General features: G+C 39.6%; 1 protein-coding gene across 1 annotated transcript in view; it reads left to right on the forward strand.

Moving 5' to 3' along the window:
• itfg1 (integrin alpha FG-GAP repeat containing 1) overlaps positions 1-27440 on the forward strand; it is a gene marked incomplete at both ends in the record, with an annotated part of 108565 nt that overhangs the window by 616 nt on the left and 80509 nt on the right. The window contains 5 exons of the mRNA XM_083900565.1: positions 142-272; positions 884-941; positions 1622-1699; positions 1797-1891; positions 23885-23934. Coding sequence (XP_083756691.1) covers positions 142-272; positions 884-941; positions 1622-1699; positions 1797-1891; positions 23885-23934 — 412 coding nt within the window. The remainder of the gene's footprint in view (positions 1-141; positions 273-883; positions 942-1621; positions 1700-1796; positions 1892-23884; positions 23935-27440) is intronic.

The raw sequence follows: 27440 nt of genomic DNA on the forward strand, positions 1-27440 counted from the left end.
TTCATTCTGTTCAGCGGTGCTGAGACTGTGTCTTGCGTACTTGGTGGTTATGTTTGCTTTGTAGGAGGGGATGTTTGCATAGGAGCAGAGCAGAAGCAGGAGCTCTACTTAAATCAATCTACTATATTCTTCCTGTTTAAGGGGCACCATCATCACCAGCGTGGTCCCTGGAGATTATGACGGCGACTCACAGATGGATGTCCTTCTGACAACTCAGACCAGCTCCACAATAACAACAGTTGTCATCTTCTGGGGGAACAACCGGACCTTAGGTACAGCTAATGTTTCTCAAGGTGGAGGGAGGCCAGGTGTTTTTTCTCTGGCCTCCAGAGAACCAAAGTATCCCTACACCACTGACGTGAATGTTAGGTTTGTTTATTACAATAAAGCGGTAGATAACGGATGGATGGATGGATATTAAAAACAAGTTTAAGATCTTTACAAAATACGCCACTTAGATTTCAATAGAATATTTGAGATTTATTTAATTGATTTTTTTTCTTTTCTTTTAAAGTAAGTTAATATGAGCTCATTAATGGTTGAATGCCATTTACATGTCATATTAATGCCGACTCACCATAATAATATCATGGTTTACTTGGACACTTGACCTGGCATCATTCACTCTTGATTAGAAAAATGAAACAAGACAATGACAATGACTTCACATTCTTTCATTGCATTTAGAATAGAATGGAAATGATGAGATTGTAATTAAAGAGAGAGCCATTATTGAGTACAGTGAAATTAGATGTGGTACTTCTGGAAACAAAAACAACCAGTGCAGTTTAAAATATGTTTGTTATTTACAGTCAGACATTTAAACTGTTAGCTTGATGTGATTTACATAGAGCTCTGAGATGCATTCAATTCTCTAATGCAGATATGAGTGGTTGGATGACTCTGAACAAGACCTTCACAGATCAACCGCTTGTCATGGAGTAAGTATCCCTCTTCATATATAGTCTTCATATACAATCCACACAGACATTTTGCTGAGAATACTGTGTATGCTTACCAATAAAACATGTTTTTGAAATATTGTTTTCTGTTAACAAACAATTTTGAAAAAGTTGACGACATCATACAAGCCAAAAAAACACCTGTTCTTGTGGTCAAGACACCACCACTATCTTATACTGTAGAAGTTTAACTACTTTTCTACACTTCTGTCACATAGTGACAACAAAAAGATCCATAGTGTTTTTGTTTTTTTTGCAGGACCATAATTAGTTGTACAATATCAATTCAAATGTTAAAGGTGCATTTTGTAATAAATCCAAAGCAACTAGCCATAAAATCCTCCTAATATGTCACAGAGACTCAGGAATAATATTCATATAACATATTGAACTCACCAACAACAACAGTACAGCCAAAATATTTACATTAAAAATAATCTTTTGCACCACCTACTGCCGTCTACCAATCATTGCAGTCAGTAGAGTCTCAGCTGCTGAGCAACCGTTACGTTAGGTCAGAAAACGAAACCTAAAAGACCTCGGTATTTTGAATTTGAATGTAGTAACAGTTTTTGGCCACATTCTTACATATGTCACCTTTAACTTATTTAACCAGTTTTAATAAAGTGTTTGATTCCATTCACTCAAATCTCCCACAGTTTCAATGGGGACATGATTCCAGATATTTTTGGATCCACCAGCCAGGGATCTACTGAAGTTTGCTATCTCACCAAAAGGTAATGTCATCCCGAGTGTCGCCTGACAATTTCCTATGATTATTTCTGTTGTTCTCACTTTTAATTTCTACTGTTGCGTCTGTGTTGTTCTCTTCAGGGTTCAAGACTGGCGGAATGCACTGAGTTCACATGTCAAAATGCGTATCCCTCACTCTAATGCTTTCATTGACCTCAGCAAGGACTTAACCGCTGGTAAGTCTGTGCTATTTAATTGATATCATAACAGTGTGAAGCAAAATGCAAAATTCGTTTTTTGTCTTACTATATCATCTGCTGTCCATGTAATACGTAATACATAATAATAATAATAATAATCCAGTTAGGTGCAAAAGTACCACCGTCCCATTTACTTTTAGATGAGAATTCTTAACTGTAGTTGTGCAGCTTTGTGTGTGAAGAAATTAAGTCAGTTGAGGCAGTAAATTGGAGGGTTAGTGAGGGAGAGCCCTATAACATAAAACCACAACTCTTCATTTGAATAACTTTTGAGTGTGCATAGTGTCTGTTATGACATAAAACCCAAAACAATATCTCGACTGTGGCTTGTTTCTGCTCTCTTGCTTTTCAGTGTTTTTCCTTTATGGGTCCGAGTTTAAGACTTTTTTTATGTGTCAGGAGAGAACCAAACACAAAATACAGCTGCATCCCGGACTGTGGCATGAGAAAACAAAACAAAGTATATCCATTGCTGGAAGTAATATATTTTTTGTATCATCATCAAAGTTTTGCATGTTAGATTTCTGACCTTAAGGCTTGACAATAGTCCCACCAGTTCAAAGATCGAAATGTGTCTCTCTTAAGATTCACAGATGTTAACACAGACCAGACACATGTGTCAGTCATGTACTAGTTAGATATCTGGTTGGATGCATACATGTTTCAGAAAGTTTCAGGGAACAATCGAGCGACAACTATTTGCAAGTGTTGCGACTTCTAGGTAGACTGAAAAGATATATATATATATAATGTTGTATGACTACAATTGAGTGTTTCCTCTATGTCAACTGTGAGTATTGCTACTTTCCACAGTTAGCAGCCCGGATTAATGTTTGGTGACAAGCTAATGTGAATTCTGGCTCTCATACAACTGAATCACACGTGGGCGATGTACCTGTTGACCGAGTTTTTCACTCGTGACTGTTGACCAATAAGCTTGGTTTTGGAGATGCAGTTGGCTCAAGAGCAGTTTGAAACTTCTGCTCGTAGCGAGTAGAGATTTTACAGCGGGGAAGCGCAGTGTCAGATCCCTATATAGGGGGAAGTAGTGCTGGGTGATATGAACAAAAATTTGTATCACGGTATTTTTTTAAATTTCACCAGTATTTTATTTTGCATGACTTGAGCGTGTATGTACACCCTGCCCCCCTCAAAGTTCGCACCACATATTTTCGAGTACCACTTCTTAGGAGCTAACCGTGGTGTTTAGCACCAATTGTCGTTCAGTACTGGCACATAATCTGCCCCTCTATAGTCTTATATATTGATGATATGCCGCAATTGCCTCAATAGTAAGGTGGTGATTCCTCTAAACTTTGAGAGTTAACTCCAAGGAAACGCATAAAAGCTCCAGCTCTTTTTTTACTGTCTCAATCTCAAACAGCTTTTTGAGATTTTCTTCTATTCAAGGCTTTTCATGTGGAGTCCGTCTTGCTTTTTGTCTGATGTTTTACAAATATGGACATTTTGGATATACAAAACTGAAAATATTTTTATAACCTCACGAGGAGAAATATCGTTTTTATGCCTTGTGTGGTTAGCAACTAAAAGTTGAGTGCGTCACACAGGTCGGATTGACTGATACTCGTGAAACTCGTCCATTGCTTGACTCTGCTGATCGGAAGACAGGAAGAGTAGCTCAGGATCAAAACACAGCCAGTAGCATTGTATGTCATTAAGTTCACGGATGGCTAAATGATCTAAATCCTGTTTGCTTTAAATACCATGGTTTTACATTCACAGTTGTCATTCATTTAAATGAAACAAGCCCTTAAGCTTTTATAGGTTTGAAAACCTAGTAAATTAACCTAGTAAAAAAGCTTGAACATTTTATTTTTGAAACACAACTTCCTGTGGTGTATAATCAGCAGCTCATTTACAATCTCGTCCCACTTACAATCACTTCCCAGCTCATTTTCTGAGCTGTCAGTGTCACAGGATGAACCTGCTCACCTGTAAACTGCACTGATGAGTTTTGCTTCCAGCTGAAAACATGATGTCTGGGTGCATGAACACATACAGGTCATTCAGACCTTTTCCTTTTGCAAAATTGAAGTGAATTATTTTCTACATTTTTAAATGATGCTCGTGTTTATAGCGCTAAACTCTTTGCATGTAACGGGGGACCTGACGGAAGGCAGAAGTGATGCGGCTTTAAACTTCACACAAACTCGTAGACATTCCTTCTGAAGTGCATCCCACAACGTTTAGCTTGAAGAAACTTGAATAACCAGAAAAAAACATATTTAATTCCACCAATTTTCAAGTTGACTAAGAGAGAAGGAAATAGCTATTTTCTTCACCAGTGAATGAAGAAATCACCCTGTTCTTGTTTTACATCATCTTCCTCCTGCTCAGCCCACTTAGTGTAGCACTGTCACTTAGGCTTATGGTAGGATGTTTTTTTCCCATTGGAAACTAATCCTCATGTTCAAGGTATTCAGAGAGGATTTAGTCAAGTCATACTCACTGCAGGTATCTTTTTGTGTTATGTGATTTATTTAATGGGCTTCCACAATTTAACCAGAGCATTTAATTCATATTTAATCTGTCTAGGGATTAGGAGACTGTCGGTTAACATCCACATTTTATGACAGAATATTTTAATTGTTGGATATTGTCTGATTGAACCTTGTTTGTCATTGGTTGGCACTGTCACTGATGTCATAATCCGCCAGTTAGAGCAATGACCTACAATTTAGCTTTCCACTTTTATTTTGACGCACTCTGTATCAGCATACAGCATTTAAAAATGTTTAGAGTCCACATGTTGCCAATGTGTGATGGTAAGTGAAGCCAAAAAGTCGATTTCAGCTGCCATCATGATATTGCATGACATATATATGTTTTTAATCAAAACAAAAAATAGACTTTGAAAAGGAGGATTTGCCCTTTCTTTTCTTATTGCATGGAGCAGGGTTTCTGACCTACACTTCACACAGAGAGCGATCAAGATGTTTTATTTTTGAATCTAAAAGAGGGATGGGTCATGTCTCTCTGCTGTATATTCTGTCTTTCGAAAGTTTCTTCTTCTTTCTGGAGTTTGCCTGTTCTCCCCGTGTGCGTGTGGGTTTTCTACCGTTAAGCAAATCGGACACTCTAAGTTGACCATAGGTGTTAGACTGAATTGTTTGTCTCTATGTGACCCAGTGATGTACTGGAGACCTGTCCAGGGTGTACCCCCCGCCTATCGCCCTATGTTAGCTGAGATTGGCACAGCACCTTCCACGAACCTCATGTGGAGGATTAAACCAGTAGAAGATGGATGGATGGATGGATTAGAGCCAATGAAAGAAAGAAAAAACGTGCTGTACATCTGTTGGATGTCTGACTCCTTGGCTGCCACTTTCTGTGAGGGCATACAGATGGAGGGAGCACGTGTGAGAGAAAAGGAAAGTAGGCAGGAAGTAGTAGAGGAATAAATCCAAGTGGGAGAGGATGATGTGGAAAACACTTGGGTCAGCCCTCAGCACAGCTCACTGTTTGACTGGCTGTGACCACCTGCTCCTCTAAATGCCATGGATGTAGCTGCACATTACAGCAGGGAAAGATTGAGATGCAAAAAATCAGTCTAGGTCCTAGTGTTTAGCAAGTACAAGATAAATATAGGGTACTAATGATGAGCCCTGTCAACTATGATGCTTGTAAAGATTCTGATTTCACCATAGCCGGATTAATATGAGAGTAAATGTAAAACAATGCCAATGTGTAAAAACACACAGGGAGAAAAACACTTGGCAGTCCTTCTGAGGTTTGTATGTTGAGAAACCATTTGTGCCCTATCTCTCATCTGCCAGTACCGTTATACAGTGAGGAATTTTGTTGTGTGGTCCAAGGAAGATGAGGGCTGCTACAGGGTTGTTTCACAACTTTAATCTCAGCCCAGTGTCATAGCTGTAAACAGACTGTTGATGGTGAAATTGGCTGACCTCACTATGATTTCAATGAAAGACAATCTGAAATTATTTCCAGGCTTTTGTCAAGGCCTTCTGTAGCTTCTGTTTTCCACACTCCAGCCAACGAGCCTGGCAGCAACATACTGCATGTGTCTTGTAATCTCCATTGTTACTAGCATCTTCTTCGAGCCAGTGTTTTAAAACCACAATCCATTCACAGCAGCCCTGTATTAACACAGTTGTGTTTGTCCTCACACAATGAGGGATTTCAGGAAGTGTGGAAAGTATAAAGTGTCACATACTTTTAAGGGATGCTTGTAGTATGAATACACTGTAAACCATACGGATAGGATTTTTACAGATAGGTGGGTGTAGTTTGGACCTACAAACACTGGTCATGAAGAAAACCATATAGTATGTTGTTATCTTCAATCCTCATTAAGCATTGAACTGGCTCTGTTGATGTAATTGTTCTGTTCAGGTTACTTTTCACCACAGTGACAACTAATTAGCTGAGCAGCTTTTGCAGGGCAGCTGGGAGGATTATCTTAGTAGAATAGATGCCTGATTTGAGCAGGTGTCACCGTCAAAACCAAACGACCACAGGAGATGCCCCAATTATTTCTGTGGTATGGACTGGGAATATTTACCGGTCTTGCATTCGTCTGTTGTGCAGGATTATATCACATAAAGTCAATTCAGAAAGAGCTCTGACGCTACGAGGAGCACATTTTGAAGGAAATCATGGGCTTAATTGCAAAGTCATTCTATTTAGATGCAATTTCGGCAGAACGTGCACAAAGACGGCAACATTGGCGTAAAGAACCATTGCTAGGCAATGCATATGGTAATACTATGAGCAGCATCTAATTAAACTAGCTCTGGACGAAGTGTCTTGCTGATTGTCTGGCTAATAATTCAGTCGTGGTGGGGGCATACACTTTGGGTGAGCAAGAGAAATAACTGATTATGCAGGGATTATGTTTACATTTGGATGGCAGACCAAGGTATTATTTTAATGGCCAAATTAGTCATCACGGCACTATCAAAAAGAGAGACATTCGTTCTGTGCGAATCATGTTGTTGCAGACATTTATAATTTTATTGGAGGTTTCTGTCTACATTAATAATTAAGAATGACCATAATAATAATGTTTCATTGCTCACCTTTTCTGGTGTTTTTGGTTTGTTGACACTGTCAACAAAAAAACGATGCTGGCTAACCACACAGTTAGGGCTGGGCGATATGGAAAATAATCTTATCACAATATATTTAATATTTGACATCAATATATATCATGATATATATCACATCAATATTTATGTCAAGCTTAAAGTGTACCCCCTTTACTAAGAAGGGAATTGTACGTACGTAAAAGAGTTGGTTATTTAGGTTTAAATATTGTTTATTTTTGTATAAGTTGAACATTACAACTGTAGCACGTTCTGCAAATGAATGAATGAACAACCAAACAAACATACATGCAACCTATTTAACGTGGAAACAAAGTATGCCGCACTTCATAGCTCTTATTCAGTTCACTCTCTGCAGTTTAAAGCAGGGGAAGAACTGTTTGAGAGAGAGGTTCATGGCCAGGGAGTTGGGAATGAGGGTCAATTACTTTTGTCAGCTGCTTAAACTCGTTATTTTCCACCGTGCTTAATTGCACCGTCTTTGATAATAAAATGCAATTGTTTATATGATATCAGCGTCATATATAGAGAAAACACTATGGTCTGCTGTTGTGGTGCATGCAGACATCATATTAGCTTTAAAGGGAGAGCCACCTCTTGCATCTCAGACTGTAAAGTCTTGCATTGTGTGTTCTCCAGGGGATGACTGCTTCAGGTGTCTTCTTCTGTAACACTGTCTCTCTAGGTTTTGCTAGGGTTTTTCTGTCATAATTCTATCTCTCTCACTTCTGGCATGTTGGTGAAAACATTACCACACCTGCCTCCCCCTGCCTGGCTTACACTGTGTGCTTCAACCTGACATGATGTGGCTGTAGCTATTTCAGCCACATGATTGGTTCAAATTACCTTTTCTGTCAAAACTTGGATGAAATGAAATATTTAAATGTTATCAAGCGTATCTTGTTTATATATCGATGAAAAGTTATTGTTTTATTGCCCACCCCTACACAGAGTCATATTCGATGATATTGATGCTGCCATCAACATGAGGAACCCAACAAACGTGCTCATTAAGGCCAATTCTGAAAGGCAGGCTCATTGATTTAGCCATGTCTACTTCACACACATAACTTCATTATGTGGAACTGCCTAATAAAAGAAACAATAGATGTATAGTAATTGACGATTATGTTATTGTGGTTGAGTGTGGCTACACAAAATCAGTTATTGCAGACAAAAATGTGATTCACAGTTAGGCTGGAAATGTGTGTCCTTAATAATGAAACATGCTGAAGGGAATGGAAATTTAAGTTTCCCCATACACACAAATCAAACCAATTGGGGGAGGATTTAGAAAACTCAGGTTTCAATGGAAAGAAAAAGCTGGCACAGACAAAACAGTCTCCCTGTGCTAAGACATCCACAGCTAGATGAAACCTACATCTTCATTAACACATATGCATGTCCTAATTCCCCCATTTTATAGAATCGGAATGAGCTCACAGGCATGCGAGCACCGCTTCGAGGAGTTGTTCGTTCATTACATCTCCATTTCATAATAGTTGGCACAGTGTCAAACAGGCAAAATAGACACTGTTTATTTTGGTGAGCGCAGGTGTTTTTGCAGAAAAATGAATGATGCGGTCATACTGTCTTCCCATTTTCTGTCCCAATATAAATTCTCTTTTCATAAATACCAAACTTTACAATATTGCTATGGGATTTCTCTTTAATTTAGGCTACCTACTCTGAGATTTGATGTATTTGTTCTCTGTAGCCACCATGAATTTGGCATGTTTGGTTGGTAAATTGAATTTGCAGGTTGTTGCCAATGAAATTTGACACAGATATTCTCTGTTGGCCAAATGATGATTGTCACCACAAGTAGGTTTAAAATACACAGCAGATGATACTGTATGTAATCATCTAGTACAGTCATTGCCAGAGACTGGGTTGGGACCCTCATGGGTAACAGTAAAAATGGTCGTATGACACAGAAATATGCCAACTTTGTAATGGCTCATTGTGGTTTGTAATGACTCCCCCATATAAAAACACTGATCTAGTAAATGGTTCCCAGACAATTCAGCCATTTGTCGAGTCCAGCTCATCAAAAGACCATGTTCATTATCATCATGTTTAACATTAGCCTGTTGCATTGTGAATGTTAATGACCTCACCTCTTATCACTGCTATACATAACTCCTGCCTCAGAGACCCACCAGTATGGCTGTAAATTCTTAATATTGTTTGCTGTGACTAAATAAGTGGAGCTGATACTGAACTCCAGGGAGTCTCCAGAGATTCTCCTGCCAGCTCCCTAATCTTCTCTAAATGCCCAAGTGAGCACATGTGCAGGAGAACCTCCAGAGAAACCACACCAAGTGAGAAAAAAGAATGGGAAAATAAGATTCCTGCATAGTCAAACCAGCCATCACCCCTTTCTCTGGATCCTCGTGAGATACTTGCTCTGCTACATCCAAGTCAGATGGCCCTGCCCACTATAACTCCTTTTGTTCTGTTATAAGATATTTTTATACTCTCCACTGTTGTCAAGTGCTTGCTCATTATGTGAATTGTTTTTCACTACAATAATGGTAGTTCTCAACCCCACTACTTTAAGTGCCTTGTGTTATGATTTGGTGCAATAACAATAAACTTGACTTGAATCAATTAATTTGATTTAGGTCTATACAATTGTCAGTTGAGATTTATGGTTGGATTTCAGCCTTTGATGTGGATCTAGAACCACATTTTACCAGCCCATGACAATTCTTTATGTAAAATCAAACATGGCCACTACATGTATTTCTATACATTTAATTTGCATATTCTGAGGCGAAGCAAAAGCAAAGAGTGCTTTTATAAGAATCTTAATATGTGTAATATGATTTGTGTAACTGCACAAACAGACTGTCAATGTATTGAAAGCTCATACTTTGGACATTGCTCTTGATGTCTTCACACTTAATTGATGCACATACTGTCCATGCAGACACATGCTGTTCTAGCCCATGCAAAGGGCTTTTATCTTCATACACACACACACACACACACACACACACATACATACAGAGTTGTGCAACATAAAGAAAGTCAAAGGAATAGGATGATGAGTGTGTGCGTGTGTTTGAGAGGGTTTGGCCATAGCTATTACGTTGTTCCCTGTAATGGTTTTAGGAGATTATTTTTTTTCTTTATATAGCATTGCTTCATCCTCTGCTGGTGTGTGTTTTGCCCTCTTTGTGAATGAGTCTTTTTGATAGATCGGTATGGAAGTCACTCAGCGTGCAGGAGGTGTTCATATATTGGCTCAGAGACGATTATTTTTTGACTGAGACTGAAACAACCTTTGTGTTTGCCAACATTATGGTTTTGTGTAGGTTTGTGTGAGTGTGTGGAGTGTGTATGGTATTGGGTGCATATCATTTTATAAACCAGTGTGGTTGCCATGACATTGATGGACAGCTTTCATTCTTTATTGAAAGTGTTATGGCAGTTACTAAGTCAGCCGTGTTGTAGCCTGTGGGGAAAATAAATCTCTCAAAGAGAAAAGCATGTTTAAATATGATCTTCAAACCCACCCAGTGTCATTTTAACCGAGGAATAAAAATAAACTATCATATTTCACTGCATTAACAAGTGCAGTCTTTGTGGTTGCACAGCTCAACTGGACTGTTCTTTCTCAGCCGACAAGGTAACAGCACAGTTATATATAAGAAGACTTTCTTCTGCTCCTTCTTTCGACACTAAAGTAAATCGTTTCTGTGGGCCTTGAGCAAGTTTGGAAAAGCTTGTTTCACAGTCCACTGGTTCCTTGCGAGCAGTGGGACAGGGCCACATATCAGTGGAGGTGGCCAGTGAAGATTTGGCTTCAGATTCTTCTGCCCACACCTCTGAAAAGGACACTCTGACATTGTGCATTTCGCTATAAATTTTTAGAAAAGCTTGTGAGGGAACATAATAAGAAGGTTATCAATAATCATTTTGTCAGTGTGCATGATGTACTGTGAAAATGAAAGGGATATAAAATTCATAATGGTGTTTTCAGTCGTGCTTAATCACCTGAAACTAAGACTCATTGTGTTTTCTTCAAACGAGATCCTTACTTCTACCATGTCGCACTGCCATATTCATCCTATTCTCTTAGACACACTTAGGGATGGAGAATGAGACAAGTTAGGGTGCTTTCACACCTACAGCGACCTACAGCAAATGCTATGGTTCAGTTCGTTTGCGTAGGTGTGAATGTAATCTCGGCCTTTTGGTGCGCACCAAATCAACCGGTCCGAGACCTGCCTGAAGGGGACCACTTTATCCCCCCTACTTTGGTACGAACCGTACTGGTGTGAAAGCAACCAAACCAAATGGGACGAATGCATTTAATGCATTATGGGTATGAGATACGGGATAACCCCGGATTTCCACTGGGCGTGTCAGCGATATGGGACACTGTTATACAAGGTCATACTGCAACCTCCTGTTTATATGCTGTAGCTCACCACACATAATTTAAAAGTGTCGTCCTGTTACATCCATGTGTCCCTCTTGTTGCATTATGCACGCATTATGGGACTTTTGAAACTCACTGTTTAGTTTTGCTTAGTTTATTTATAGTATTTTATTTGTCTTAAAGTCCATTGACATGACTGATTTTGTGTTGTCAGTCAAGGGTTAGTTACATTTGTCATGGCTGTATTTATGTGTATGAAATAATAATTTAAAGCATGCCATGCTGGTAGCCTATGTCAAGTGTCTACAAATATACATCACTCATTGTAATTGTAACTGTTGAGTAGCATAGGTCTACTATTAATAACTTGTCTATTGATTAATCTAATCTTAATATAAACTAATTTGCAGGTTACTACATCAAAATGATAGATTTTCCTCAAAAATAAATCAACATAAACCCAGAGTTAAGCCTATAGGTTAGTATGTGTGTGCATTATGCATGATGCCATATAAAGTTTGCACAATGTACAAAGCATCTTTGTTTTGTGACTCGTGCACTTTTGGAGCCTTGGATCCCTGGAATCTGCAAACAAATTGGACTCTGCAGCATCTGTTGATCTCAAACTGTAGTGTTTGCTGGATCAAAAAATGACTGTATGACGATACAACAACAACCTCTCAATTTGTCAGATTCCAAAGATGTTTAGTGATTTTCACCATCAACATCCTCGATTAAAGCAGCTTTTTGCAGCACCTTTTACTGCACAGATGCTCTCTTTGGATTGAGGAGAGCGTCTCTTTCAGTCGTGTGGATAACTCTTTGCAGCTTTTATGTATGGTTGGTGTGATCGCTGGTATTTTTTAAAAAAGATATCACTTTATTTGTATCAACTGAGGCTTCAAGCTTATTTTATTGTTTGCATGTTGAGTGGGCATCAATTTCTGCTTGTTTTTGTCTACATTGAAACAGGCAGCAGATCAGAAAATTGGACTTGAAGGTTTGCATATTTTCAGACTAACCTTATTGCCTCGCTCTCAGTGCTGGGAGCGAGGCAACCCGCAATATCTGTTGAGACTAAGTATCTATTTCACTCGTGACGGCTGTGACATTTCCTTCTGAATGCCAAAGGCCCTCTCTCTGTCCATCTGAGGCATGGATCAGTCCGAGGGTAAGAGACGGAGGGAGCAAATCGATGCAAACAGACAAATGCAGAGGGCTTGACTGATGGGCTGTGGGACGGCTTATAGTGGGACTGCGGACAAAAATACACAGGAGACTCGCAAACATCGACGTGCAAGCATGCAGACTTTGTGCTTTCATCCTTGTCATTACATCCACGCTCAAATGGCATACCCTAATACTTAAGTACACACACAAAGTGGACATTTGTCCCGTGACCCCCACAAATAGAGCAAAGAGATCAGTCAGCTCCTCAGTAACCCTTAGAAGATACAGCCCTCAACTGTGTGTGTGGGGATCATGGGGATCTTTTCTGTGTCACTGGTTGATGTGAATTGAGATAAGGTTATGACTCTTGGAAATAAAAGTGCAATTAGAAAGTAGAACCATATAAGGGGAACTTGTCCTCTTCAGCTTGTCCTCATAGGAGAACCTTTTTGGCTCCAGGTGGAACCCTTTTGGAGGGTTCCACCAAGAACCCTTTTAAAACCCTTTATTCAGGTAAGTGGTTTTGAAGGGTTCTCTGGATCAAAATGGTTCTTACTGGAACCACTCGTGTTACCAAGAACCCTTTAAAAAACCCTTTCTTCAGGAAAGGGTTTTTCAGAAGCAAATGGTTCCAGGTAGAACCTCAGCCATTGTAGAAGGACCCTTTTGGAACCCTTATTTCTAAGAGTGTAGGGTCAGAAAATAATTGTTATGGTTCAGGTTAGGCATAGAACTTTGTTTCCTGACCAGAATGGCTGTGCAAACCTATGTGTGTGTAACTCTTTGCACTAGTATGTGTTGCTCTACGTCAGCCATAAGATATTAGGATGCACACACCTTATTTGCTTGGTAACAAGCTAACAAATAACATGTTCAAGGGCACTAGAGACCTGAAGAAAAGAGAGTTTCAGCTCTGTCTGTCCATCCATTTATTGTAGTGTCTTGCTACCTTTCTCCTTCCCCGCATTTCTGATGCCTCTGTCCTCTTGTCCTTAACTTTTTTTTTTACAAAAAATCCCTTTCATGTTGCCCTACCAACCCATCCACACGGCTTGGAGGCTTTATGAAGTGACAGGACACATGCACACACACAGCGTATCAGACATTAATGCCAAATGCAGCCATGGTGCCAGCTGTCATATCTACTCTGCACTGCAACCTGGATAAACCACTACGACTGCTGCAAGGGCTTTTACAGGTACAAGGATAGGAGTGCAATGCTGCTTCTGCTCCTGCTGTTGTTTGCCACAGATTTCCTTTAAGACAAAAAAAAAAAACAGTGGCAGTGAGTTATGCTAAGGTGGAGTACACTGAAGAGTATATTAAAATTAGTGTTTTGTATGACAAATTGAATCTGTCATCATTGTTTTCATTCTCAAGCAGGATCTGAAATGAACACCCACAAAGCATTACATGGGGGTAGGTTTTCTATTTGCCAAGTAAATCAGGTTATCTGCCACACTAGTGGGAAATGTTGGTAATTTAATAAAAATCTATCTGAATCAATCAGTCTGATTCATGGGTGTTTTTCTTCATGGGTGTTTTTTAGTTTTTGTCGGTGCTCATTTAACCACCTATCCATAACCATAACCAACAACAGAGTCAGATGGAGCAGTGAGTTAGTAACTCATTAAATGAGTTGGAAATATAAAGATTCACATAGAACACTTGTGTAAAAACAGTATCACATTGTCTGTATTTCCCAAACTCAACTGGAGTACCTGAACCTCACCTAACGCCAATTATATTCAGTACAATTTTAAACTCAAGGATTTATATATTTAATATTTAATGTTGTTTGATGTTGATCTTTTTTAGCTTCTAATACATTTCATTTCAAGTTATTCATCTACCAATCATTGGATTCCTTTGATCTTGCTTCAAGGCTCCTGGTTAATACATTCTGTTGTTTTATAAGATACATGTGAACTGAAACCCAGCTGCTATTATGGATATATGTGTGCTGACTGCAAACCTGCTTACTCATGGTTAAACCAGGAGTTATAGCTATTCTCCTTTGCTGCTGCTGCTGCTGCTGCCCAGGCAAAACATATTGTATTTCTGCCATAATTTATACATTATATGCTGCACCACCAGTAGACATTGCTTCCATCAGTGTCACAGTTAGTATTTTGTCTGCAGTGCTAAATAATTAAACTGACCACACATTTCTTGCATGATTTTCACAGTTTGGCTGGATGTCCAACTTTAGTGCAAACTATTCTGAATAAATTCACCTCTTTAAAAATAGTATGATACCTTTTATGTCTTCTATGCATCAGCAAATTGCTCTCATGATTGTACGATTTCAGTTAATTATTATTCTCATTATACATGTCCAGTCAAAAAAGACTGAGTGCAGTTTTATGATCTGGGTTCTCAGTTGTTCAGATCTGTGTTCAGTGATGTTGAAAGAGGTCAGTTGACTACCCAAACATGCAAAATAAAGGTTTTAGGGCATATTCCTATTCCATGATCCATGAAATCTTGTTTTAAGGTTGGTCTCCACTGAGTCCAGACCTTTTAATCCCATTGTTTTGTGAAACATTGATGCAACTGTGTATTGAAATAAATGTTGTGATGTTGCATAAGCTCATTGAAATGATGTCATGGTGAATATATGTTGTAATCAAAGCTAAAAGCAGTATCTATCTGATATTAAAGGCTTAAGTGACCAGAACTGAGCATGGCCCCAAATTATTAATACATTTCCCAGCCCACCGTCTCACATGGGGCTCCAACATTGACAGGAGCAGCAACCAGCACATGAGACGCAGTATTTACAGAGGCTGCTACGTTTTTTTTGCTTCCCTATTAAAAAAAACAAAACAAAAAGTTGGTACTGTGGAGTTTTAAATCACGTGAGGGCAGAGGTGTGTGCAATGAAGCATATTTTTTGGCCCTTGCTGCCGGTTCAAGTGGCAGTGAATAATACAACACAATTAAGTGAGCAAAAATATGAAGACATGTAAATACTTTTTGAAGCTACTGCATATATTTTTTTGAATTACATTGCCCTATGTATAGTATTTTCTGCATATATTGTCCCCTACATGCCATGACAGACTTACTGACCCACTTTTTTGTGGCAAAACGCGTCTGCAGCAAGGTGCATAAAATCTCACCAGTGCTTTAATAAGCATCTAATTAGAAGCTAGCAGGCACAGTAAGAAATGATTGCTCCCAGTGAATGTCAATGCAGCTTCAACAGGGCTGAAAGCAAAGGTTGCATGGACAGCATAGTAGCAATGAATTTGTATGGGTCTGTGTGTACAGCATGTACTTGCACATGCACATGGCAAGTATAAGAGCAACTGGGGACTAGTTTAAACTGAGTAATCAGCACAACTCTACACAATATCTCTCTCCTGCCTCTCCGCTCTTCAAAGCAACACCATGTAACTCTTGCTGGGTGAACATTCTTCCAATTAAAAAAGTCCAAGAGATGCAACAACACGTTTGAAGCAATTATTTAAAAGTTTAAAAGTTGCTCACTGTTGTTGTAAGACAGTTTGGGTTTACAGTATTGCCATTCGTCTAGGGTAATTGTGGAATTGTGGTTACTCTACTACAAGGGTTGGCTGAAAAATTCATAGGCTTACTATAAAGGAGTAATGCCAGAGCATGCATTAAATTCAATCTTTGCATTGTTTCCTTCCCGATCGACCTACATTTGATGGCTAATTATGGACTTTGATAATTACGAGACATTTTGTGAACGTGCAAAATGTGGCACCTTCATGTGACCACACATCGGCAAAATAAGAGGGAGTAGTAGCAATGTAACAACCATGTCAGCATGACTGCCCTTGGGTCATGCTGACACACTATCATAAGCACACCAGGCTGGTCATGTTGCAAGAGAAGTGGGGGGGTTTTGAAGCAGATCCAGCTGGTTTTCTTGAAGATTTCCTTTCCTAGAATGAGTGTTGGGTCCACCACATCATGCCAGAGAGAAACAGACTTTCCATGTAGTGAATATTCATTTTAGAGTATATTAAAATATGTGAATTATAAACTAGCTCTCTGTGTTTGTCATCAGAGCATATCTCAAGGCTTGTTCCATGGAAGTTATGCCACTATCCTGTGAGTCAGACTTGGACAGATAAGGTGGCAGGTTTATATAACGACAAGACAAGAGATATGAGCAAAGGTGACAGTGAGACAAAGTAAGAAAATTGTTTGGGCTCTAGCTTTCTGCTGTCTATTCTCCTCAGTGTCAGAGTTCTTCCACTCCACTGGGGCTTAGCACCCGTCTAGCATCACCCTATCTGTTTATACAGGGGCTAATATGAAGCCTGGTCTTTATCCCTACACCGTGGCTCAACATAATGGAATAGTGAGACATAATGCTGCTCCAGTCAAACAGTCAGCGGAGGCCTTTAAATTGCTTCCAATCCCCTTAACAAATCTGATGGAGAGGCTATGAATAACTCAAGGACTGCTCTTCTCTTCTCCTCTCTTCTCTTCAGTAGTCTAAACCTTAGAATTATTTTGGATTAACTCCCTTTACTTCAGTTTTTTAATTAGGAATTGGCACCTGATATTTAAACAGGCTGTTGAATTCCAAATCCAGCTTTTACTCCAATTTAATGATCTGAGACAATTGCAAAAGCAATTCTTCTATCTTTGCAATTATGTATTTCTACTTAATAAACAGATAGTATAGAATTGGCCCCTGTATTGAGGTGACATTTGACTCTGGTCAAAGTTTAATCTCAACTTTATCACTTGAGAAAGGTATGTCTTCCTGTATGCTCTCCTAAATCTGTATTGGTTATCTCCAATGGGGTGTAATGCAAATATTTATCCTTTGCTGGATAAAAAAGTGTTAAAATGTCCCCCTGCACTTGCCCCTGCACTTTTACCTTGTGTCACTTGTTTTAGTGGACTTGAGCTGTGGCATCTGTTGCTCTTAGCGCCACATTATTAGCAACAGTCACACTTGCAATTATTATTTTAGTGTGAAAAGACTGGCTGACTAAAGATGATTGGCTCAATCACGACCTGATGACAAAGAAATGCACATGCGGATGCACTCGCCGATATTTGGGTAATGTGCTGAAATCAGCCGTGCACTGTGGGGGTGGGGTTTGTGTGTGTTCATGCACACAGCTCATTATGTACTTGTTTGTGTGGGTGTGACTTTTTACTCTTTGAAGTGCCATTGTTGGGGAAAGAGGCAATTTAACACAACAGAAAAATCTGAGGGAGCGTGTCAGAGTGGAGGAACGCCAAAGAAATAATCAAGTGATTATAGATTGCCTCTCTTGCAATTAAAGGATTAACATGCTTTAGCTTTGGAGTGATTTGTTTTGTAAGCCCGTGTTATATATTCAGATGCACCTTGAAAACTGGATGGCCTTAGCATCTGTTGTCAGTTGCCTTCTTCCTTGAGGTCTCCCTTTACAACATGTCTATCAATGCCTTGTATAACTGCTGCTCCGGTCTTCACAGTCACCATGTCCTTAATTATCTGGCGACATTACATTCCACTTAGTGCTCCAAGTCCCTGTTGTTGTTGTTGTTATGCAACCCCACCTTCACACAAACACATTTATATACCTCAATTATGTATGCATCAAGTGGCGGAGTATGACAGCTCTTTTGGTTTATGCTTTTAATGTGCATGTGTAATCACAGAAGGTGAGATTGATTGTGTTATTTAATCATTTTAGGTTCAGATTGACTGTAGAGTAGATGCTGTTGCCCCTAAAGGTGACAAATGAATTTGATAACAGCATCACAACAAATGCTGTACATCTAAATGTGATCTTTTATATATTATTATTATTATTATTATTATATAAGCTTCTGTTCAGCATTCTCTATGTTATAGATTTTAGGTTCAGATGGTATCCAAATTTTATTCACCTTAAGACCTTCTCCCCATTGGCACAGTGGCTACTACTGTAACTAAATCACTCTTGAAGTGATGTTATAGGACTCAAATAAGTGCCAAAATAAATAAAATTCAATAAAAATATAATAACCAGCAATGCAACAGGTACCTTGTACACCTTTGGTGCATCAACTTGTGCAATTACTCACCTTCGTGTACAATGTACAACCAATGTACATTATTTAGATACTTTGTCCTTCATGTGAAAATAGTGAATTTTAATGAGGTTAATGAAGCTGATACTCTTTTACATAACTATTATCAAATTATTGCCTTACCCTTATAGATTTAAAGACAGTTGAGCATTCCTCTACATGTCTTAAGATGGTGGTAGACTGCAATGTGATGGTCAAAGAAACCATTCATATCAAGTATCAAATTCATATCAAATAGTATCAAAGGAATATTTTAGAAGAAATAATCACGCCTTATAAAGCCTTAGATTCAGTCCATCAGTTCACAACATTACAGCTATGTTCCTGCTTGTCTTTTCCTAATTTGCTCAAGTTTATGAGTTTAGCTTTGATGGCAATCACACAGGTCTCACAGGATCACTGGCGATATTTCCTTTGTCCTGCCATTGACTAACATGCTGTTGCTTTGTGAGGGTTAAGGAAAAGTGTAGTCACATTTAGCCTTCGCTTGGAGTTTAAAAATCAATTATGCGACTGGAGGATATTGGTTGGGTTGCCAGGTGGAGGACATTTTCAATAAGCTGTGGTCACAGACCATGATAGCTGAACAAAAAGTGAAGTTTTTTTTTTGTTTGTTTGTTTTCTTCAAGCACTTCTGTAAAGGTACTTCAGTGATTCCCTCTCACACAGATGTGACCTTGGGCAGCAAGACCTTGCCTTCAGCGACTGGCTTGAAAGGATGCCACAGCAACAATGCATTAAATAAATAAATAAAGACATTCAAAAATGATTAAAAATTGATGCAGCAGACACAGAGAATTTTATAGCATTTCCCTCCCTTTAAAAATCTGGCACCTACGTGCCAGTGGAATCCTAGTAGCAGTTAATGTAACCTCAAGCAGAGATGACAAGCGGGCCACAGAGGTCTGGTAACCTCTGCGTCTAATTCCACATCCATTTTCATTATTTTCAACCCTGCTGACCCTGCATTACTGGAGAGAGTGAGTGAGAGTGATCAGATTTCACACGGCTCCCTCTGGGGCCCACAATGGGTTTATACACTTTTTCAGATAAGCACTATCGCTCTGTAAGACCTGTAAACAGACTTGAAGTTATCTTTGTATTGGAGTTAACAGGCCGCAAAGCTATCCTGCAGTGGCAGTTCCCAAACGCTTTCTTTGTAGACACATGAGAAAGGTTCCAGTCATGTTATCTGGATTCTTTGACTTAGTGTTGTTAATGAAAGACTTCTTGTACACCTTTTAAAAGAATGTTGTTTTTTTTGAGGTGTGGTTGCATGAGGCAAGAGGAGGGGCTCTGCCAAGGACACTGCTGTTACCAAGAAACAGCCTGGAGTATAGATGCTCACTCTCACTAAAAATTATGGCTGCCAGCTAGGGTCATGGAGTAAAACAGATTTTGGCCACTTCAGTAAAAGCTCAAGGTCATGGGGAAAACATGTAAACTCCACACAGAAAGGCACTGGTCAAATCTTTCTGATTTGATCAGGAACCTTTTTAATGTAACCTTTGTAACAACCTGCCACCCACATTATTGTATATAAACATATAAGTGTACATAACTAAAACTGATGATAAGAACCTACTGTGAAGATGACAATATAAATTAACCCACAAATGAATTTTACTATACTATGTTTTTCCTCTTTGCTTGTCATAATATCACTTTGAACTTAAGAGGCCCGTGATGGTCCACTAAAAGTCTCTGAAAAAATAAAACCATGTTAAAGTAAATGATAGTGGGAGCAGTTAAGTTTATGTTGCTCGCTAACACTTTATAAGACTGTGCTGAATATACTTTCTGGCAGAGACCCTGAGGAAGAGAGGGGTGTTTGGAGAAGAACAGTGGACTGAAGAGTCTCATGACAGAAGTATCACATTAAAATTACTTTATTGCTCAGTTTATTGTGCAGAATTGGCTTTTAACACACTGCATTCCGTGTTGGAGAGCAAGTTCGTGTTTTGTAGAGGGTCCAAGGAGAAACCAGGTTGACGTTTAATGTGCTGCTCAGGGGCAATTTCCACTTCGATATCATCAATTTACACCCTCAGTATGCTGCCTTGTAGAAGTGACAGACTTGCCAAACTGGCCTAGATGCAGGCTAAAGAGAAATTAGAAAGAAAAAGAGTTTGGCAGTTATGAACTTGTGTAAAAAAAACAAAAAAAAAACTATTGATGAAGCTAAGAGTGAGAGGAGAAGAGGTGCCCCCACAGTGGGAATGTAAGTGTTTACAAGATTAAAATCTCTCTAAGCATTTCTTTGCTCCCCTGTGTACCCCATGTCTCTCACTAACACTCCGCCATCACACTTAATCAGCCAATCACGGTTGGACTCTGTCTATGAAGCCTGATTGGCCAATTATACAACCTCATTAACACACCACCCGGTGTGTGTGTGTGTGTGTGTATGTGTGTGTGTGTGCACGTGCATTTGTTAGCTCTCTGAAAAACATCTGTGTGTGTGTGTGGGCAACATGACTGCAGTAAGTTTGTAAGTTTCACATGAACTAATAAGCGTCTTAAAAGTGGCTTAACTGTTGTATTTAAAATCACCATAATATTCTCCTGTATATTACACACTACAACCCAACGCCTCAAGCTAGATTTTTTTCAAACCAGATCATTAATATAAAATATTATCATGGTTTCAGTCACCCTTTACATGAACCAACAATGTACACACTTTACACCTTACCTAGATATTAAAATGATCAGTATCTTGCTGAATATTGTTGAAAATTAGACTTGTTGCAGAGGAAGCCTGGTTTGAATTGATATGCTCAGTCAATGCAGTGTTTGATACTTCTGGCTGAGCGAACTGTACATTTAATCCTGTATATGTATTACCTTTTTGCACATAGAGGTGAAGAAGGGGTGCATGCTGGGTGAAGTGGGTGGAGATGAGTGTCTGGGGTGATATATGACAGAACGATATCGGCGTAATTGAAATGAAAGGTTTACAAGATGTGAGACCAGCTTTGATGTACGGCTTGGAGGTGGAGCTGGAGGTGGAGGTGGCAGAGCTGAAGATGCTAAGAATTTTGTTTGGAGTGTCCAGGACGGACAAGATTAGAAATGACCATATTCGAGGAACTGCTCAGGTTGAATGGTTTGGAAATAAAGTAAGAGAGTCAAGGTTGAGATGGTTTGGTCACGTGCAGAGGAGAGACGGTGATTATATTGGACAAGGGATGTTGAAGATGAAGCTGCCGAGCAGGAGGAAAGGAGGAAGACCAGAGGGGGAAGGTTCATGAATGTTGTGAAGGAGGACATGAGGACATACGAGGACACAGGGGAAAGGCAGATGATCCTCTATGGTGAGCCCTAAAGGGAGAAGCCGAAAGAATACCTCCCCTAACCCTAAATGTTGCGTGTTCATGTGTAGCTGGGAGCAAGGGGTAGTGCGATTTTGCCCTTATAATCAACCGTCAAAATGTAGTGAGCTCTGATGCAGGCTTAAAACGAAGCGGAAGATGACATTACCCATAATGCTTTGCGAATCCAGCGAGCCGGCTGATTTTTTTGAACAAAGATGGCGGCCACATCTTCCGAGAAACGATTCCATTGTAATACATTTTCGCCAATAAGCACGTGACAATGTCGAAATGTGTTGGAATGTTGGTTTGATATACATCCAGAGGACCGTTGAGCTTTGAAGACTTATGTCAGAAAATAACTGACGATGTATGAAAGCTAACTAGCTAGCTAGCGGCTATTTGCTGAGTGCTTTGAGAGAGTATGCCCGTCATTGAGAGCTACATGACGGGTAACCGCTCTCGAAACAATCGGCAAATAGCAGCTAGCTCTGCTACATCTGGGTAGTTTTGCCAGTGTTTTGGGTGGGAATTTATGGTTGAGGGCACTCAAAACCAAGTGGAAATTTTAAGGAGGAGGCATTGGGACAGGGCCTTATAATATATTTATTACCCTTCGCTTAAAGGGACACTGCGTAGTATTTATGGGTTTATATGACCCAAAATCCACTTTTTTATACATATTATGTCCTCCTGCATTGTCTAGTCGCTGTATAATAGTTTTTGTTTCATTTTCGTAGTGTTTCAAAAAGTCACGGGCCGCATTTGCATTGCAACTATTAGAAGCGAGACGTCATGTTTCTACTGGAGCCTGTATAGACAAACCCGAGAGAACAAATCAAGTGTCGCTTTACTTGTAGCGGAAGTCCCGCCTCAACTCTCTCCACTTCGTCTGCTACGCCCTGCGGTTGCTCGCCCTCTCCCTTGCCGGCTTCTGACAGCTCTACCGTGGCCACGAAGAGCTGTCCCTCGTCCTCGCCCTCTCCTGAGCAGAGGAGCAGTTAGTTGTTGTAAATGTCAGCCTCTCCTCTAGATGTCACTATAAACTACTTACTTCACCTTTAAGTGAGAAATGGCATTGCCATATTTTATACACATTTGTACATTTTGTAGGATTTCACCCGTCACATCTGTCTTTATATACTTTTGCCTCAGTTATCCACCTGTGCCTTTCTCATTTGTATTTCCCATGCAAAACACAGCATCAAGTGGGGGGTACAGCAGGGCCCAGAGGTAGATCAATGTCAATATTTATTTCATGTCCAATTACTAGGGCAGAGGCGCAGTCCAGAGAATGCAGCGATGAAAGTAAACATCCTCTCACAGAGGCACATAGAAACCATATTAGATATGCAGCCTGTAGCTAAGGCTTCATGAGCAAGGAATCGGAGTACCAGCACAGGTTATCACATTCCAGGAGAGAAGTGCCGCCATTACCGGGGGCTGAATCTTACAGAAAGTAAAGTGAAATCCTTTTGCTCTCTGTGGGATATCCTCCAACTATCCTCTTTTTCTCCCTCTCTGTTTTTCTCATATTGCAGTAAGAAGTCGGTTAATCTATGTTGCTTTTGGAATTCCACCCATCCTCAGTATTGATCAATCAGTCAGTTCCAGATTGAACTCTTTTTTACCACCACTGAAGTTTTGAAATATTTGAAGTTCCCACTGTTATTTTTTCTTCTTTGCATGAGTTGATTAAAGTTTTCATTACCATTAATGTTTTTTTTTTAATGTTATCATTTAAGATACGGTAACACTAGCAATCCATCTATCTGTGCAGTTACAGAGCTTTTATTGATTGTTCACAATGTGCATTTTCATGTACAGCATATTTGTTAACCCAATATTCCCTGCTGTCTGGTGTTTTACACTTTCCACATAAATAAACATATCAGTTAATGAATTGCACATCCTTATTTTTGTCTCCTTCTCGTCTCTATTCCAGATTTATTCCTGACAACTGAAGGCCCAGCATTTGAAACCTGGATCAGCAGGGTAAGAATCCTCCTCTTTCTTTTTTGTTTATTATTTGTCTCGTTTGGTATTTAGGCAGCGCAGCCATGAATGAACTTTACTCCTTTGTACTTGGATAAAGTATCTCGACTTTTCGAGATTTAAATTTTTTTTTCTCATGTCACTTCGGGGGCTCCATAGAAACTAGATAAAAGTGTGGCAAAATGATATTTTTTTAATGCAAATTCAGTTATTGGTTGCTGTTTTTTTTATTTATTTGCAATTCTCAAAATCATACTTTCATTCAGAAAAATACAACACAAATGTTTAAGCACAGGAGTAATAACACCAGGATTAAAGCAGCTTTCTGTCTGACCAATAGTCAAAAATATTACTTTTACTTTACTTTTTACAAATGGTTTGCCTTTGTAAGTTTAAAGCAGGGATTGTTCACCTAGCGAGAGTTGTATCCCTCCACCATCGATGTATTCATGTTCTTTACGCACCAAACTTGTCTGCAAATCTTTGGCGGGCTCGAGTGTGTAGGTCTGTTGGCGCTGCTGCAGGACTAGTTAATATTCTGGGAGAGCAGACACGGGAAGACTGTGGCTCAGGGTTTTTTGTCGAAGGGGCCTGTTTGAAATTCAGCAGGTTGAGGCACCAATCGAACAGTAGTCTGTCTTATCACAGAGCGAGGGAACTGGAGGGGGGTGAGGAAGAAGAGAGAAACGGGCAGATTGAAGGATTTGGCGGAGGCGGAATGTGGGGAGAGAGAGACCAAGCAAGAGCAAAACAGAGCAAATAAACTGCCATGTCCAAAAACCAATAGGATGTGTGATGGGTGGCAGGAATGTTGATCCTATGAAACAAGAATTTCCACAGGATTATTTTTATCATTCCAGTTTATTAGTTAGTTTTCCAAAACGCAAACTATATATGGCCATGACAGCAGCATGTCTTCAGGGGTTGAAATGTCAGTTAGTCAGTCACTTAAGTCCAGTCTATCCAATTAAAACAATAGTAGAGTTCAACAGATTTTCAGATGACATTTCCTTTATAATAATACCCCCTTTTAGATGACGACTATGTTTAACAAAAAGTGTAACAGAGTGTAACCCTCTGTTTAGTAGCATCTCTTTAAAAATGTCAAACAAATCAGTCACAGAGGCTACTGGGAGCTAACAGCAGTTAGCATTTGGAAAAGTGATCATTTGCAGGCTCTAGCAGGCACATTGACGACATATAACATGTATCCACTGGAAGATAAATCCTCAGAGGCTAAAAGTTTCCTTAGGTCTCTGTGCTGCACTGTCGAGCCAAGAATAGAACGTTTCGCGGACTTACGGTTTTCGGATGCTTTTGCCCTCGTCAGCACTCCGCGAGACAATAATTCAAGGAATTTAGTGAATTGTGACTAGGGCTGTAATCAACCAAAGAAACTCTTGGTCGACTAAAGCCCTGAAATGTCGACCAAAAATCGACTAATCGATGGGGGGGGTACTTTGCGGGTGCGGCTCTTTTATTTTGAAAAGACCCGCATACGCAAAGTACTTGTGCGGCTGCGGCTCTTAATTTGAAAAGACCCGCAGCCGCGGCTTGAGGTCAACAGAGTCTGACAGCGTGTTGCATTACGTTCATCTGCGCAATACCATAGCCCGTGATATCTGAAAATAACTAGTAATATCAGCACAATAAGTGTTGAGGAACACAGAGCGAGACTGAACAGCGCAGCGCAGCTTCGCGGCTGAGACACAAATAGACCGTGGGACGCTGCTGCTGTTAAGAGCGGATGCGTCTGCAGTTATAAAACCAATCAACGATTATTAGACTAAATTTAAAACATTCAAATATGCTAATAATTCTGATATGTTCAGACTCAAAACGGACGGAGCAACCTTAGCTTAGCGTTTTTAAATGATATGTCATGTTTGGCAACACTAATCTGTCTGTCGCTCGCTCATGAGCCACGGAGCGACAACAACCCACTGGGCTGGACTAAACCAAAATAGTGGAAAACAAGGGGGGTGTTCTCTGAAGACAGGCTGTTACCTGTGAAGCACGGGTGCTGTAAAACACCCCTATTAGCATGTGGTACTTTCCTCCTAATGAAATTCACCATAAAAAAAAAAAAATTTAGTCGACCAATCACAATTTTGGTCGAGCCAGAGCGTGTCGACCAATTAGTCGACCAGACGACTTTGACTTTACAGCCCTAATTGTGACGTCCAGTGAGTGCGGAAGTCAACATCGCGTGTTCTCCTTTACTTAGACTGAAAAGGACCACAAAAACATGATTAAGGCATCTTTTTTCACACTTTGCCGACTTGTGACGTCTAATATAATGATTTAAATGACTAAAAAGTTGATTTTGCATAATATGGGACCTTTAAGTATTATTTATATTATATTATACTTATATTATTATTTCCTGGTTCTTTGGTTCACATCTTTAATATAGTGACACCTTTAGATTGAAATGTCCGTTCAGTTCCCCTGAGTTTATCGTGAAAGATCTCGATGCACATCCAGATGCAAGGTCATGACATCGCTGCATCTGTAGTCCGGTATTATGTCTGACATTAGCATGCAGCTCAGTGCCACTGACTGCTGACTGATCGCTTCTCCTGGTTTGATAGTTTTTTGGCACAGGATGGAGTGTTTTGCCGTTTTATCGTAATCCACTGATCTTGTTTGAAAGTGGAAAAAGTGATGTGTTTATCTGATGACAATAATTTGATGCACATCTCTACCTAGAGCCAAAAGCATCTCAGCTTACCTTTATGATCAAAAATAGATTGTCAGCCTCGGCACTCTGTAGGGGTTTGTTGTTTCAAGTGTGGTTCTTTGTTTATGTGACGTGAAGCAAAACAGAAAATGTGTATTTTAGCATGTAAATGGCAATTAGGGTGGCTTTGTCTCGGTAAACACAGGAAGTGATTTGACATCAAACATTTATGCAAATCTCAGACAGCGGTATGACCAAAAATTTATATCACAGTACTTTTCACAATTTCAACGGTTTCACGGTATACAACAGTATGTTTTTGTGTGTGCGCTCAAGCAACACAGCTGAGTGTGTATGTGTGTGTTTGCTTTGTGTCATTCATTTATTATCATTTATTATCCTTTAATAGTTCTACTCTTTGTGAAAAAAAAAAAAAAAAGGTCAGTAGCTCTGTGTCCATATGTCTTGTGAACACTGGTCTAGCTGCAAAATGACTAATAGCATTGAGCAAATCCTATGAGTGTGGAGCAAGAGATTTGGGAGCTCGACAAAGTGTACACACACGGAGAGAGAGAAGAGTTAGAGACAGAATGAGTTCTAACCTTGTCAGTTGAAAATCTGTTCCTCTGGAGTTTATCTCTAACACCTCATCTCATTCTCTACTCTATAAAAAAAAACACCTCCCTGCTTTCTTTTCATCTTCCTGCATTTTTTTTAGACCGCTCTGTTTTCTCCATCCATGTGACAAACGTGGTCATGAAAGGCCACATATGCGCTCATGCATTAATCCACAAACACATGAGGCCGATGCCCTGCATCATCA

Source organism: Microchirus variegatus, assembly GCF_963457635.1.
Source record: "Microchirus variegatus genome assembly, chromosome: 14".
NCBI lineage: Eukaryota > Metazoa > Chordata > Actinopteri > Pleuronectiformes > Soleidae > Microchirus > Microchirus variegatus.